At 38.0% G+C, this 12958-nt stretch overlaps 1 protein-coding gene across 1 annotated transcript; it reads right to left on the reverse strand.

Moving 5' to 3' along the window:
* Window positions 1-1826: 1826 nt before the first annotated feature.
* On the reverse strand, window positions 1827-10247 carry haao (3-hydroxyanthranilate 3,4-dioxygenase). The gene is made up of 10 exons (XM_085368928.1): window positions 10078-10247; window positions 9814-9892; window positions 7404-7487; window positions 6082-6188; window positions 3568-3657; window positions 3438-3481; window positions 3218-3363; window positions 2444-2512; window positions 2279-2361; window positions 1827-2143 (listed from the first exon to the last, which is right to left on the reverse strand). The coding sequence occupies exons 1-10, from the start codon at window positions 10164-10166 to the stop codon at window positions 2071-2073; spliced, it is 864 nt and encodes a 287-aa protein (XP_085225054.1). The 5' UTR covers window positions 10167-10247; the 3' UTR covers window positions 1827-2070.
* Between the last annotated feature and the right edge of the window lie 2711 nt (window positions 10248-12958).

The raw sequence follows: 12958 nt of genomic DNA on the forward strand, positions 1-12958 counted from the left end.
ACAGCTTTCACGTTCTTTAATCACTTTTATTGCAGGGTTTACATCCTTTAGTCTTTATGTGTTAGTCCATGAAATGCTTCTCAGTGAGCAGGACAGCGGTTTCTAATACAGATGTGACTTAGAGTTCATGCTTGGATTGAGGAGTATTTAATGATTGAGGGTATCGATTAATACAGCTACAAGTAAGAAAAGTAAAAAGAAAAGTATCCATAAATAATTTTTACATGAAGATTTACTCACTTTTCAGAGCAAGAAGTTATATTCATTTATGGTTGTAATACTTTAAAATGTAATTAATTTTCTCATTTTAATCATCCTCTGCTATCCGGGGGGAAGGAAACAAAAGAAAAGAGAGTGAGACAACACAAAAATCAGAGACATTTTAAGAAATGAAGGTGGTTGAAATCTATAGGAAAACCTCACAGCAGCAATGAGGGTAACAGAAGGAAAAGGCTTTGCTAAGACTTTATTTTAGACCTAAAAACACTTGCTGTTGTGTCTTTCTTAATATCAAATTTTCCTTGTAAATTTCTCCATACTGTTTTGGTGACCAGGGAAATGGTATGACATAGAGGTTACTTATATTACAAATATATGTAAATTTTGGGGTGTGATGCTTAAATTAATTTGTTTTTACATCTATTTTTGTATAAAATAGGTTTTTCATGAACACAGCAATGTAATGCCTCACAGTACTAAATTGAGAAATCACATCATCATTATGTCTTCCTGCAATCTTCTACATGACGAGAGGAAAGAAAAATATGAAACATGGTTTTCTGTTTAGCCTGCAGTTGCGTTACAGTTGCACTGGACGTAGCGCAGTAGCATTTACCATCAGTTGTGCAGTTGTACTAAGATGTGCAGGGAATAGACAGGGCGGAGCAGTCTACAACGGAGGAGTGGAAATACCAACATTACTTTTATTTTCATTGCATAAAAACACAGGAGGGTGATGGTAAAGTACAAATTGTGTCCAGGACAGAAACAGCCACACTGTACTGCTAACACAACATCAGGTCTTTGCAGACATCTACACAAACAACGTGCCAGCACAGAGCCAGCGGAGACACATCTTATTTACCACCATGTAACAAAGTGAGTGATGAGTAGTCAAGCTTAGAGCGCTGTAGCATTCATTTTAGAATCACAGTGGCAACACTTTGAAGTCTATGTGGTGGTTTTCCACTTTGTTTTGTGTTCAAATGTAACCTTAAAAGAAAAACTGCTCTTTTTAAGAAAAGGATTTATCTTATTATCTGGGACTGTAGCCGAAGGTTCATACTGGTAACTGGTAATTATGTCACAGTGTATTTCAGGACATGCTACTGAGCAACATGAAAGAAATATAAAAACAAAAAGCAGCATAACAAATTACTTTTTACTGGGAAGTAATCAAATTCATTTCTTTTAAGTAATTGTAAAAGAAACACTAGATATGACCGTAATGTTATTAAACTGAATTAATTTGGTTACAAAAATCCAAACAAAGCATTGGGTTTGGCTCCGAAACTGTCAGCCTGCTGGTTGACGTGAACAGACAGCCTGCTAAGGAGTCAAATTCCTGTTAGCTCGCTGTATCAGTTCACCTCCATGCACCTCCACCTAAAAGGTTTTTGAAACAGCAGCAGGTTCTACATGTCAGTTTTGTAAGAAACTACGCAAAACATGTGGGTGGCTATGAAGCAGTTCGTTGGAAAAGTTCATCTGACAACAGTGTTATGTTCCCGATACCTGTTGAAACTTGTGTTTTTAAGTCATTAGAGCCACTAGAAATGCAGTTTATGAGTGACAGCCAACTTACAAGGAAAAGACAAATGCTCAGACATGAGGATGTTTTTATTTATGCATTTTACTCACATAAAATTACATGTAGTGATTGATGAATGCGAGAATATAGCATCATTTTGTAATTGTTTATTAATACTGTTTACCCTTACTAAATGGTCTATGCTACTTACTGTATTTGTTTTATACATAAAACACTTTCAGTTGTTCGAGCTCATTTAAAGAATTCGTGCTCCCCTCCCAGCATATGTTTCAATGCAGGTGTGATTTGACGGTTGATGCTTAAGGTCTCTTCCTCTCTGGGTTTTGGATCACAACCAAGGCGACAGTCCCCTCAGCTCTCTGCCACTGGTATCTACGACAGAGAAAGTCACTGCATGCAAAACCACACTGGAAACCCTGGAGAGTTCACTTTCAACACTTTTGATCCAATAATTTGTACACTCAGTGAAAGAGTTTGTGATTTACTGACAACTTGATATTGACTTACTGGCTCTGCTCGGGAATGAGCAAACTGTCTCCTGCAGGAAGACTGAACTCCTGCTCGTTCATAGTCACTGTGGAAGATCCCTCCTAAGAAAGAGATGTAGAAGAGGAAGGGAGATTTACATGTGCGTCCAGGGACAGACTGTTGGGACAGACTCTGCATACATACCAACTGCCAAACCCACACATCAGTTTGGGGTGTTGTCATCTCTGTGAGTCCAGGTCCGAACACCATCGCCTGTTGGGGAGGCAGTAAAAAGAGTCTTGTTTATCACTATCATTACCTACAACACATCTAGTCTCCTGTTATTTCAACAATAATTATACCTTTGACTTGTACTTTTAGTATCAAAACATCCTTTCTGCCGGATAGACCGTACTATACAGTTGTGGTCAGAAGTTTACAGACACTCATCATGGGCATGTAACTTTGTCATAGTAATTTTGTTCCAGTAGTTTCCAGGTCAGGGTAGGCTTGTGCCTTTGTGGCCCCTGGATTGTCCCTGAAAGTCCGAGCCAATACCCTCTCATGTGAGGGAGACAATTTGTGTCTTCTTGTGGTGGCACACACATTAAACCTGTACTTACAAATATTTATTTAAGGTGTGATCTTGCAACCTACAGTTACTTAGTGCTTTCAAACAAATCTTGTTTATACTGGCAAATAGAAACAACCATTGCCAGCAGTCAACCACGATCTCTGACAAGAAGCTGGTCTTCAAGGACACTGCAGAACCTTCAGGATTGCTTATTAAAAGAAATAAGTGAACGTATGTTTATATTTGAGTGTGTTTGTACACGTTTGACCCTGCATGGATTTAAGAAACCAAAATTGTAACTATATATGAGTGCAGGCCTAAATGAAATGTTTTACTGAAAATGGCTGAAAAAACCCTGATCAACCATCTCATATATGATCATTACCTGACACTAGGTTTCTTACCTCAGTCTCAAACTGAGCTCCGAACATGTCGATGGGCCTGCCATTCCCCAAAGACGGCCTCTGTTTTTCCAGCCAGTCTTTGAAGGAGAAGGGCGTCATCACGTTCATGGTGTTCAGCTGGAAAGGAGGTTCCCTGAAGACTTCATCTATCCATCCAATAATAAACATTGACACCAGCTCAAAGTTTACAGGGACTTACAATTTCTTCTGAACAACTCACTTGGATCAGGTTTTCCTGTTTTGCACTGCTTGGATGCCATGAACCTGAAAGTAAAATACAGTCAAGTCAACATACTTAAAAGAAAGAGCATGATCTGAGTATGACTTGTAAAGATGAAAAGATGCCTTACTCCTTGATTATTGGCACCAGCTGGGTTCCTAGATCCTGACAGTAGAACCATTTTTCAAATAGGATGTCAGTGGTGTTGTCTACATGGTACCTGAGAGCACAAATACATGCTAACATAAAAATCTGTTTACAGGACAAATGTGTTTCACTAAGATCTAAGACTCAATTCAATAACATTGTTATTTATCTATTGTAGGACCCTACAATAAAACTGAACAAAGTAGCTGCTGATGAAGATAGCCACTTAATTAAATCCAAGGCATCACTTAACATTTATCATTTATATATAAAAAATGTAGCCAGTGGTGTAAATACATATCATTAAAGGTTTATTTGTTCAAATAATTAATCATTAAGCAAAATGTGCTGGGTATAATCTGAAGTATACCAGTCCCATAAATTTTATTTGACCAGATTCAATAAAGTTAGACATTTTACATTCACTTATTTTTGTTCTTGCTTGTACTTGAAAATTGATTAATTAATTAAAGTAGTTTAAGTCATACATTTTTATGAGTGTAGTTTTAAGTCTTACTTAATACAGCATGCTGTCTATTTAGTAAATGATGGTCCTGTATAGAGAAAAACAGACAGTAAGGAGAGTATTTGTAGAGCAGGGGTGTCCAAGTCCAGCCCTCCAGAGCTACTATCCTGCAGCTTTTAGATGCAACCCTACTCCAACACAGCTGAATCAAATGATTGGATTACCTCCTCAGCATGGCATCAAGGTTGGCAAAGGCCTGATAACAAGCCATTCATTTGATTCTGGTGTGTCGGAACAAGGATGCATCTAAAAGCTGCAGGACAGTAGCTCTGGAGTGGTAGTAGGACTGGAGTTGGACACCCCTGCTTTAGAGTATAGCCGGGTTGTGATTTATGGAGGGTCAGGAGTGCCAGAATGAATTAATTAGCAATACCATTAAATTATTAATTAAATGTTTACTAAATTAATTAAATTTGGAATTTATTAATTACATAAATAATTAATTTACTGCCTATTCATTTTATTCAAAACATGTAATAATTTATTTATTTATTTCCTATTCTAATTAATTAATGACATGTTTAATTAATGAAATTATATATTTAATAGGGGTGCAACGATACTCGTATCGATATTGAACCGTTCGATACAGTGCTTTCGGTTTGGTACGCATAAGTATCGAACAATACAAAATTTTTAATTTATTTTATCAACTTTTCTTTTGACGATGCTGTCTGTGTTGAGCGCTCAGTCGATCTGCGCTCGACAGTGCGGAGTAGTCGAACACAGATTCACTGAGAGCAGCGCAAGCTAGCAGGCAGAAGTTAAGCTCACCTTGCAACATGGCAAATTGAACCTCCCCCACCCTCATTCAGATCTGGCGTTTGGAATTATTTTGGTTTTCATGTGACGTATGACCCTGAAGGTAAGCGCGTCATGGACTAAAGTAAAACAGTATGTTGGATGTGCCACGCAATGCTCAATTACATGGGTGGGAACTAGTGGTTAGCGCAGTTAGCTCGTTAACGTGTTGACGCCGTCCAGCCCCACGCACGGGGCGGTAGCTCGTTAACAGAGATTTGCCGTGTTGTGACGTTAACGTCATTTCAGATTAACGCTGACAGCACTAGTGGGAACAAAATGAATATGACTGCACATTTACTCCGACATCATCCTAGTGCAAAGACAAGTGGAAGCAGACAAAAACAACAAGCACGCATGCTACAAACTTTACCCGAGTCATTTAGACAGCCGTTAGCACATGATTCTCCTTATGGGGACCTGATATGTTTAATATGCTGCTGAGAATATAGCCCAGAAGAAGCGTATAGTATAGCTTTTATTTTGGAAAGAGACATTTCTCTGTAATAAACTCTCTTTTCCAAAGATGAGTGATTTCTCGATCAGATACTTATTTTTTTCTTACTTTGTTGTTTCAGCAACATTAAATTTAAAAACTGTACTTTTGGGTTAAAATATATATTTATAATTTTAATAAATGACAAATTAAAAAAGCATGAACATTTTTTTTGTATCGAAAAAATATCGAACCGTGACACCAAAGTATCGAACCGAACCGTGTGTATTGTTGCACCCCTAATATTTAATTGTGTATTTATTTAATGATTTTGGCACTCCTGGCCCTCCAATTGACATGGGGACTGTTAAATCCCCAAAATGCTGCTGCTGTAATTTGATTATGTTGTCAGATTTGAATTTGATTTTATTTGTTGTAAAAATGTAAATTTGTTACATACTTACAAGGTAAACATTCAAGTTTACATCGAATCTGGTCAAATAAAATATATTTAACTGGTTTACAGTTTATACCACACGTTTCATTACTGATCTCTGAAAAACCTCTTTTTATGTCAGCTGAGTTTTAATTAAACTTATTGCCTCGTGTTTATGAGGGCAAAGAATCTTTTCTTTTTAAGTGTCCTGTCATGTTTATGACCATTCATCATTTTTCTGTTGTCAACAACTCTCTAACAAAAAATGCAGAAAATCGAAACTGCCACAGCAGTGAACCTCAGGCAGTCGGTTTCAGTGAGCAGTCTTCTCCTTTCCATCACCAAGCCCACGGTGTTAGCCTGCCTCTGGGGGGAGTGAGGGATCCGAGCTGGCAGCAGAAACATCTAGAATTTGAGACAAAAAGTAGTGGAATGCACAGTGAAGCAGATTCACCTGAGATAAAGCTTATTGCACAAGCTTGCTGTGCTTCCTTATTTCTAATCAGCAGAGAGCGATGGGAACTGGAGCAGAAAAATAGTTTCCAGGAGGGTTTAGTGCAGTTGTCTATCTCAACCAGCATTTCACTATTATGTATAAAAAAAATTTATTCCTGTTTTGAAAGATGACCAAATAATTTCTATGTTCTCTGTTAAATAAGTATCTTACTACAAATTTAGAGCTAACACACTACATTGTGGGGGGCCTAAGAGACCTGGGCCCATCCCGACTGGCTGTGAGAAGAATTTTCTTAGGTCTTATCTTCAGTTACTAAATGTGGTTTTGTTTGTTTGTTTGTTTTTTTAGTAGACGGCTTTTATGACATTATCACTGACAAATTCTGACTATTCACTACAGCCTGTTTCACATTTACAATTACCTGTTAAATCTGAGCAGCACAGCGCGGTTCAGCACAATGTGAAGAAACGTTCCTCTACTTTATTTGGGCGCTGCTGTAGACGGCTCAGGTTGTGACATGGGTTACTGAACTTGTATGACTTCCTTATGTCTAAAAGATATTTACACCAGTCTCATCGGGAAAAACCCAATTGTTAACAAATTGGTTTTCGCAGGTTTTCTTCCTCCTTTTCACAGGAGGAGTATACTTCAGGGTCTGTCAGTGTAAAATGGGAGGAAGGGGCTACAGCATGCAAGTCAATGCATCAAATATATTTTCTTTTGAAAGTATAAAAAATGTGGAGAATAAATGGTTGTTCGAGCTGAAAGTTTCAGTAAAGTTCAGTGGCTCTGCAGCACTCACTCTTTCTCACTCATCTGATATTTAATTACAATCTCTTTGTTTAAGTGAATAGACGGCCTGTCTCAGTCTTCACAATTAATAATGATGGATTGGGAATTGTTTTCTTAATCTTTTCACACATGTGTAGCAGAAGTATTAAAAATAATAATCTGTGCAATTAAAAGGCCCAGACCAATTTACTCTGGACCCACCCAGAGGTAGAATCCTGCAGCTGCTCTTGCATAAACAGCTTAATTAATGCTTTTTTAAAAAGTGTTCTTTATGTTTTATGCAATTGTACAGTTAAATTCCATCTGAATGAATGAATGTGTATTTGTGCACAGCAAAGTACGAAGCAGAAACATAAAAGTTTAGAGCTTACCTCTCCCTCTTTGATGTGTACATCCTTGTGTTTACCATTTTCAATCACCTTCAGACACATGTCCCCCTTCACCTGGTAGAATAACTACTTAAAACAGAGAGAGAAAGACAAACGAAGAATGGCAGTGGGTTAAATACATGTTATAAATATTTATTTGCAGGCATCAGCAGATACTTCAGTTGTGGAAAAACGGTTAGTCACAATTAACATAAAGACATCTCAGACCAACCAGTCAAGGCTCAGTCTGGATAATGTAGTACATCAATACTGAAAGAACCAAGAGGGAGCTATAACACAGAGGGTCCCAAATGCAAGGAATCAAATGTCAATATTATGTTTAGCTTCTTGATATTTCTTAAAGGGCAGTGAATCCTTTCAGCTACTTTAGTCAAAAGTATTTCCATTGGCAGAAATGTAGACACTCCGTGCTTCGTGTTAGGAACAAAAAGATCCTACACTGATTGATCAAAATCAAAATTATTAACCTAGAGAGGACATGCTGAAAATCACATAAAAAAACAATGCAGCAGGCTAGTCTAATTTACCAAAATCAAAATTTTATTGCAGCAAATCAATCAAATGGTCCTCAGTAGTTTGTATGGACTCCACCAGCATGTATGCATGCCTGGTAATGTCAGGCATGCTCCTATTGAGATGGCGGATGGTGTCCTAGAATGTCTGGACCGGGACATCGCTGAGCTCCTGGATAGTGTGAGGTGCAACCTGGTGGCATCAGATGGTCCCAGAGGTGAGCATGGAGGCCAGTAAGTGGTAATTCTTTCATTCTCAATGAACTGCCTGGAATGTCTCACCACATGAAGCTGGGTGGGTATTGTCGTGCACGAAGAGCAACTCAGACCTTCCGTGGCCCTGTCCAGCTCTCCTAGAAAAACTGCCTGTCTCTGTGCTGGGAGACACAGCAAACCTTATGGCAATGCCACATATTGCTCTGTCATCCTTGAGGAGTTCAACTGCCTCAAGAACTACCTCTGTAGTGTCCACATATCACCTTCCTTTAATTTTTTTGAGCAGCATATTTACCACCCTGCTCATCCATGAAAACTAAAAGGTCAGAGGTGGGTAGAGCAGCAGTAGGACCCTAATAGAACAGGCTTTAATGACAAAAAAATGACAGTTACTAAGTCAGATACAGCATGAAAGGAGTAGATGGAAGGGAGGTGGGTGGCAAAGTGGCTTGCAGATGTGTAGCAACTGACAAAGCAGCTTAAATAGAGCGCCACATATAGCCATATATGTGATGTGTGGATTGTATCACTCGAGCCTTCAGCTGATATGAGTGGGCATTTCTTGGAGCTGCAGCTGACCTTTACTTCATGGCCTGTTTGAACAAACACCATGTTTAGATTTACAAACAAAGAGCTCATACGTGACTCTGATTCAACTGATTGAGTGTGATGCAGTTGGTGTTCAGCAAGAAGCATGACAACAGTCTCCAGGATGTAGGCACACGTTTCTCTCTCAGTCACTGAACAAGAAATGTATGGATAATCAAATAATCAGCCTCAATTAAAATCAAAAGAAGAAAACCCATAGAAATAATAATAATAACATTCAGGAGCCAAACCAGAAGCTTATCTTCCTGTGTTATGGCATAAATATTTATGACAGTCAGATTCCTCAGACTGGCTCAGGCATTTAGTGGGTTTGGTTTTTCTTTTTTCCCACAATCTGCCAAGCGCATCAAAACTTACTGGATGGCATTTCTAATCTAATCTTTCTTCCTTTCTATTTTTAAACACAAACTCTGTTACAAGAACTGTAGTTTCCATATAATTATGTTATATTAAGAGAGTCATAGTTACTCCCGCCGTTGACTGCACTTCATTGAATTTCTTCACTTTAACATTCAGAGCATTGGGCAGAAATCACATTGCGTCAACACCCACCGTGGGCCTTCGTGATGCTTTGTTTTAATTAATATGAACCAACTTAAATTAATTAAAGCCAACAACTTTGTTTTAAAGCTTAAAATTAAATGTGCAGAAACTTGCAGCTTTCACAAAAAATCATGAGTAACTGTCAAAAAAGACAGAAAAGATCTGTATTTTTAGACCATGTCAGAAATTACCACAACACTAAAAAGGGTATCCTGAGTCATGATTCAGTATCAGTGAATGTTTAAAGTTGTGAAAGTGGCTGTCAGCTGACACACTTTATACTTTGACACAGAAGCAAAAAAACCCAGTAGCAGCAGCTGGCCAAATAGCCTAACCAAGCACTGCAACACGTGGGTGGAACTGGCCCTAAAAGGACAAATGAAGCAACTTTGCGAAAAACTGTAAGAAGCTAACTAATGTTGTCTTTTGTATTAAATTGTAGGTTCTTCTGCTTCCATGGTCCATGTTTGTTGCTGGAATGAGGGAAAAAAAGAGACTAGTCCAACTCTCACCTCCTCCCCTTCCTCTATGTGATAATCCTTCCTGGTGTTAGGGCCTCCGACAAACATGACAAGCAGCTGGGAGAAGTGCCTGAGACAAAGAGGAATTAAAATCATGTCAGTGCATGCACTGCGTGTCCTCGCAGTTCAACTGACTGAATCCCAAGTGTTCAAACTGCCACATAAATTACACATTGCTCAATAATTACAAAACTCAATTCACATTTTCAAAGAATAAAGAGTGAGAGTGTAGCTAAGAGTAAATGTGTTACTTACATGAGTTTGTTGCACACTGGGGGCAGGAAAGCATTCTGATTTTCTGCAATCCAGTGTTCCACATTGACCTGAAGAGTACTGCTGTTCATTTTGATGTGATTTGTGCTGCAGAATGTAGCCTCTGGGACTCTCTGTCAGCTGTTATGACTGCTTTAAGCAAGAGGACACATAAAGTCCAAAATGCAGAAGTGGGAGTAAGCAAATCGGGGTGGAGCACAAGGGTTAAAGGTTGTTGTTTAATAAGTAACATAATGCTGTCCTGCAGACCAAATGGAATCCTTTGCAACGTGCACAACGCCACGATGGGAGCAGTTTTTACCCAGCCTACGCTGTACAAAGGGTATTTGAGGTCTAGTTGAGGTAAAAAATTATTCTCACTCAGTTTTCTGCTTCATTGGTGGTTGTATATTTTGGTTGGGTTTCAATCAACTTGTAATTAAAGTCCGTTCCTTTAATTTTCTATTTTTATTTAAGTGAAAGCACACAAGTTACACTTATTGTGCATTTTGTGTAATCTAAAACTGTTGGGTTAATCTGACTTTAAAACAAACACAAAAAACTTGCTTAAATCATGCTACCAATTCATGTAATAAAATTAAGTTCTCTGTTCTTTCAGTGGTTTTTTTTTTTTTTTTTTTTTGGGGGGGGGGGGGGGTGTATAACATGTAAAATATTTAGCATCTTCTTAAAATTCAATATAGCATAAAGGTTAAAAATCCGACCTGTATGCTCATTTCGAACCAGAAAACTGTCCTGGGGTCAGTCAGACCAATCAAACTTTTTATTTTATTGATGGATGGATGGATGGATGGATGGATGGATGGATGGATGGATGGATGGATGGATGGATTTGTGGATGCTGCATCCTCCAGCCTGAAGAGGAGAGGGACCAGAGGCCATTCTGGCTCATTATCAGCACACACTTCAAAAGCTACAAAACACATGGGTGTACAAACATGGTGAACAAAAAACATTGATCTAGTCAAAGTCAAAGTCAAAGTCAACTTTATTTGTCGATTCTGCCACATGTACAGGACATACAGAGAATAGAAATTGCGTTACTCTCAATCCCTAGATAAATAGCAAATCTACTTGGATTTTCCAACACAACCATCTATGAAGTTTACAAAGAATGGTCCAAATAAGAGAAAGCAACACTTTTCTGGGGGAAAATGCCTTGTGTGTGCCAGAGGTCAGGGGAGAAAAACCAGGCTGCTTTGTGCTGGTAGAAAGGAAACAGTAACTGAATAATCATTACAACCAAGGCATGCGGAAGAGCTCTGAACCTGACCCCAACAGGTCGCAGCAGATGACATTCTAAAGGGTTTACTAACTTTTGAGAATCAACGATGAATGAAGATGAAAGTCTGTGTGAGATATTTGGTCATGGGCAAACAATACACTGACCAATAAAAAGAGTCAGGTTTAGTCAGCCAAGTTTACATAAAGCCACAAAAACATCCACCACAAAGAAAACTGAAGTGAAAATGGTAATTTAATCTGTTCAGTATCATATCTGCTGTACAAAGTGTGCTTAGAGTTAAGACATTTAATCAACTGGTAATCACTTAACCTTCAGTATGAAAACAAAACAATTAACTATACTATTGACAATGTTTTTGATGCAAGCTCTGTCGTGTTTTCAGTGTTTTCTTGCCAAGATATGTTGAGCAAGATTCATCACAAGAGCAGTTGCTTCTTCCTTATCGTATTATATTGTGTGACTAATATATTCTTTGCTGAAGAATTATGTGACCAGTGAGCAGCAAGTACATCAGAAATTTGAAGTTCAGTGGAATATGAACAAAGAAGTCCTTCAAGTGCTGTTCAGAGATATTTAGTAAGTAAAAACCTGCCTCCTAGTGGGCCCACTTGAAATGACAGTTTTACAAGTAGCTCACATTTTTTAAACATATGCAGCAAAAAAGTATATGCTGTAAGTTATCGAGAGCATAAACAGATTTTGCTGTTTAAACGAAATTTTAGGTAACTTATCAAACTGTATATAAATGAAGACGTGTAAGTGCACACAGCCATGTGGAATGTTTTAGACAGTTAAAGTGTATTTTGTCCCAAAAAAGAGCTTGGGAACATGGTTATACTACTTCTGTTAACCCCATTCAATAAAAAGCTGCGTCTACACTTAAGGCACATTTTTTTTATCCTTTCAAATCCATCGTGCTGGTGTGCAGAGGTGTACAAAGTTAAACTACCACTGTCCAAAAACATATTAAACTCGCTGTAGATGCTTTTAAAGGAATTTCCGCCAGTTTATTCAAAGAGTGAAAGTCTGAGTTAACTCTATGCCATAAACAAAATAAGAAAAAAGAAAGAAAATACTTTTATCTATCTAGTTATTGTAACTAAAGCTATATTTTGTTGCATCTGTTATTTATTGTTTTTTTCTGTGAGACGGTCCCCCCCTCGTGGTCACAAAGGTAATAAAATATCATCCCAATACAACAGTTACGAAGTATTTATTTTGTAGACAGACTGTACATAAAGTCAGAACGCGTCTATCAATTACAATTCAATTAATATTTTTAATGTACTTTTAATTTTATGAAAACTGTTTAAGCGGGGTCATTCAATGAAGGGATAAAGACTTAATTGGTTCTCTTCCTGTGTGTTCCTTTTAACCCATCACAACCAACATTAGCTTGTGTACACTCAAATTAGTAACGTGACCTCTAATCAACGTATTATATATTTTTATACTTAGTCGTTTTGAAGCTTATTATTTATTTAAGTATTGATTATAGTTTATATGTTATTCCTGATACACTTTTTTAAAGAGAAAATTGGATGTTAGCGCTACCTGCATCCGCTCGTGTTTTGTTGGGCTCATCAGGTTCAAGCTAGGCCTCGGTGGTCACGTGAT

The sequence above is a fragment of the Diplotaxodon limnothrissa genome, linkage group LG13, assembly GCF_057381915.1.
Source record: "Diplotaxodon limnothrissa isolate DT_005_m linkage group LG13, D_limnothrissa_male_GT1.1, whole genome shotgun sequence".
NCBI classification, from domain to species: Eukaryota; Metazoa; Chordata; class Actinopteri; order Cichliformes; family Cichlidae; genus Diplotaxodon; species Diplotaxodon limnothrissa.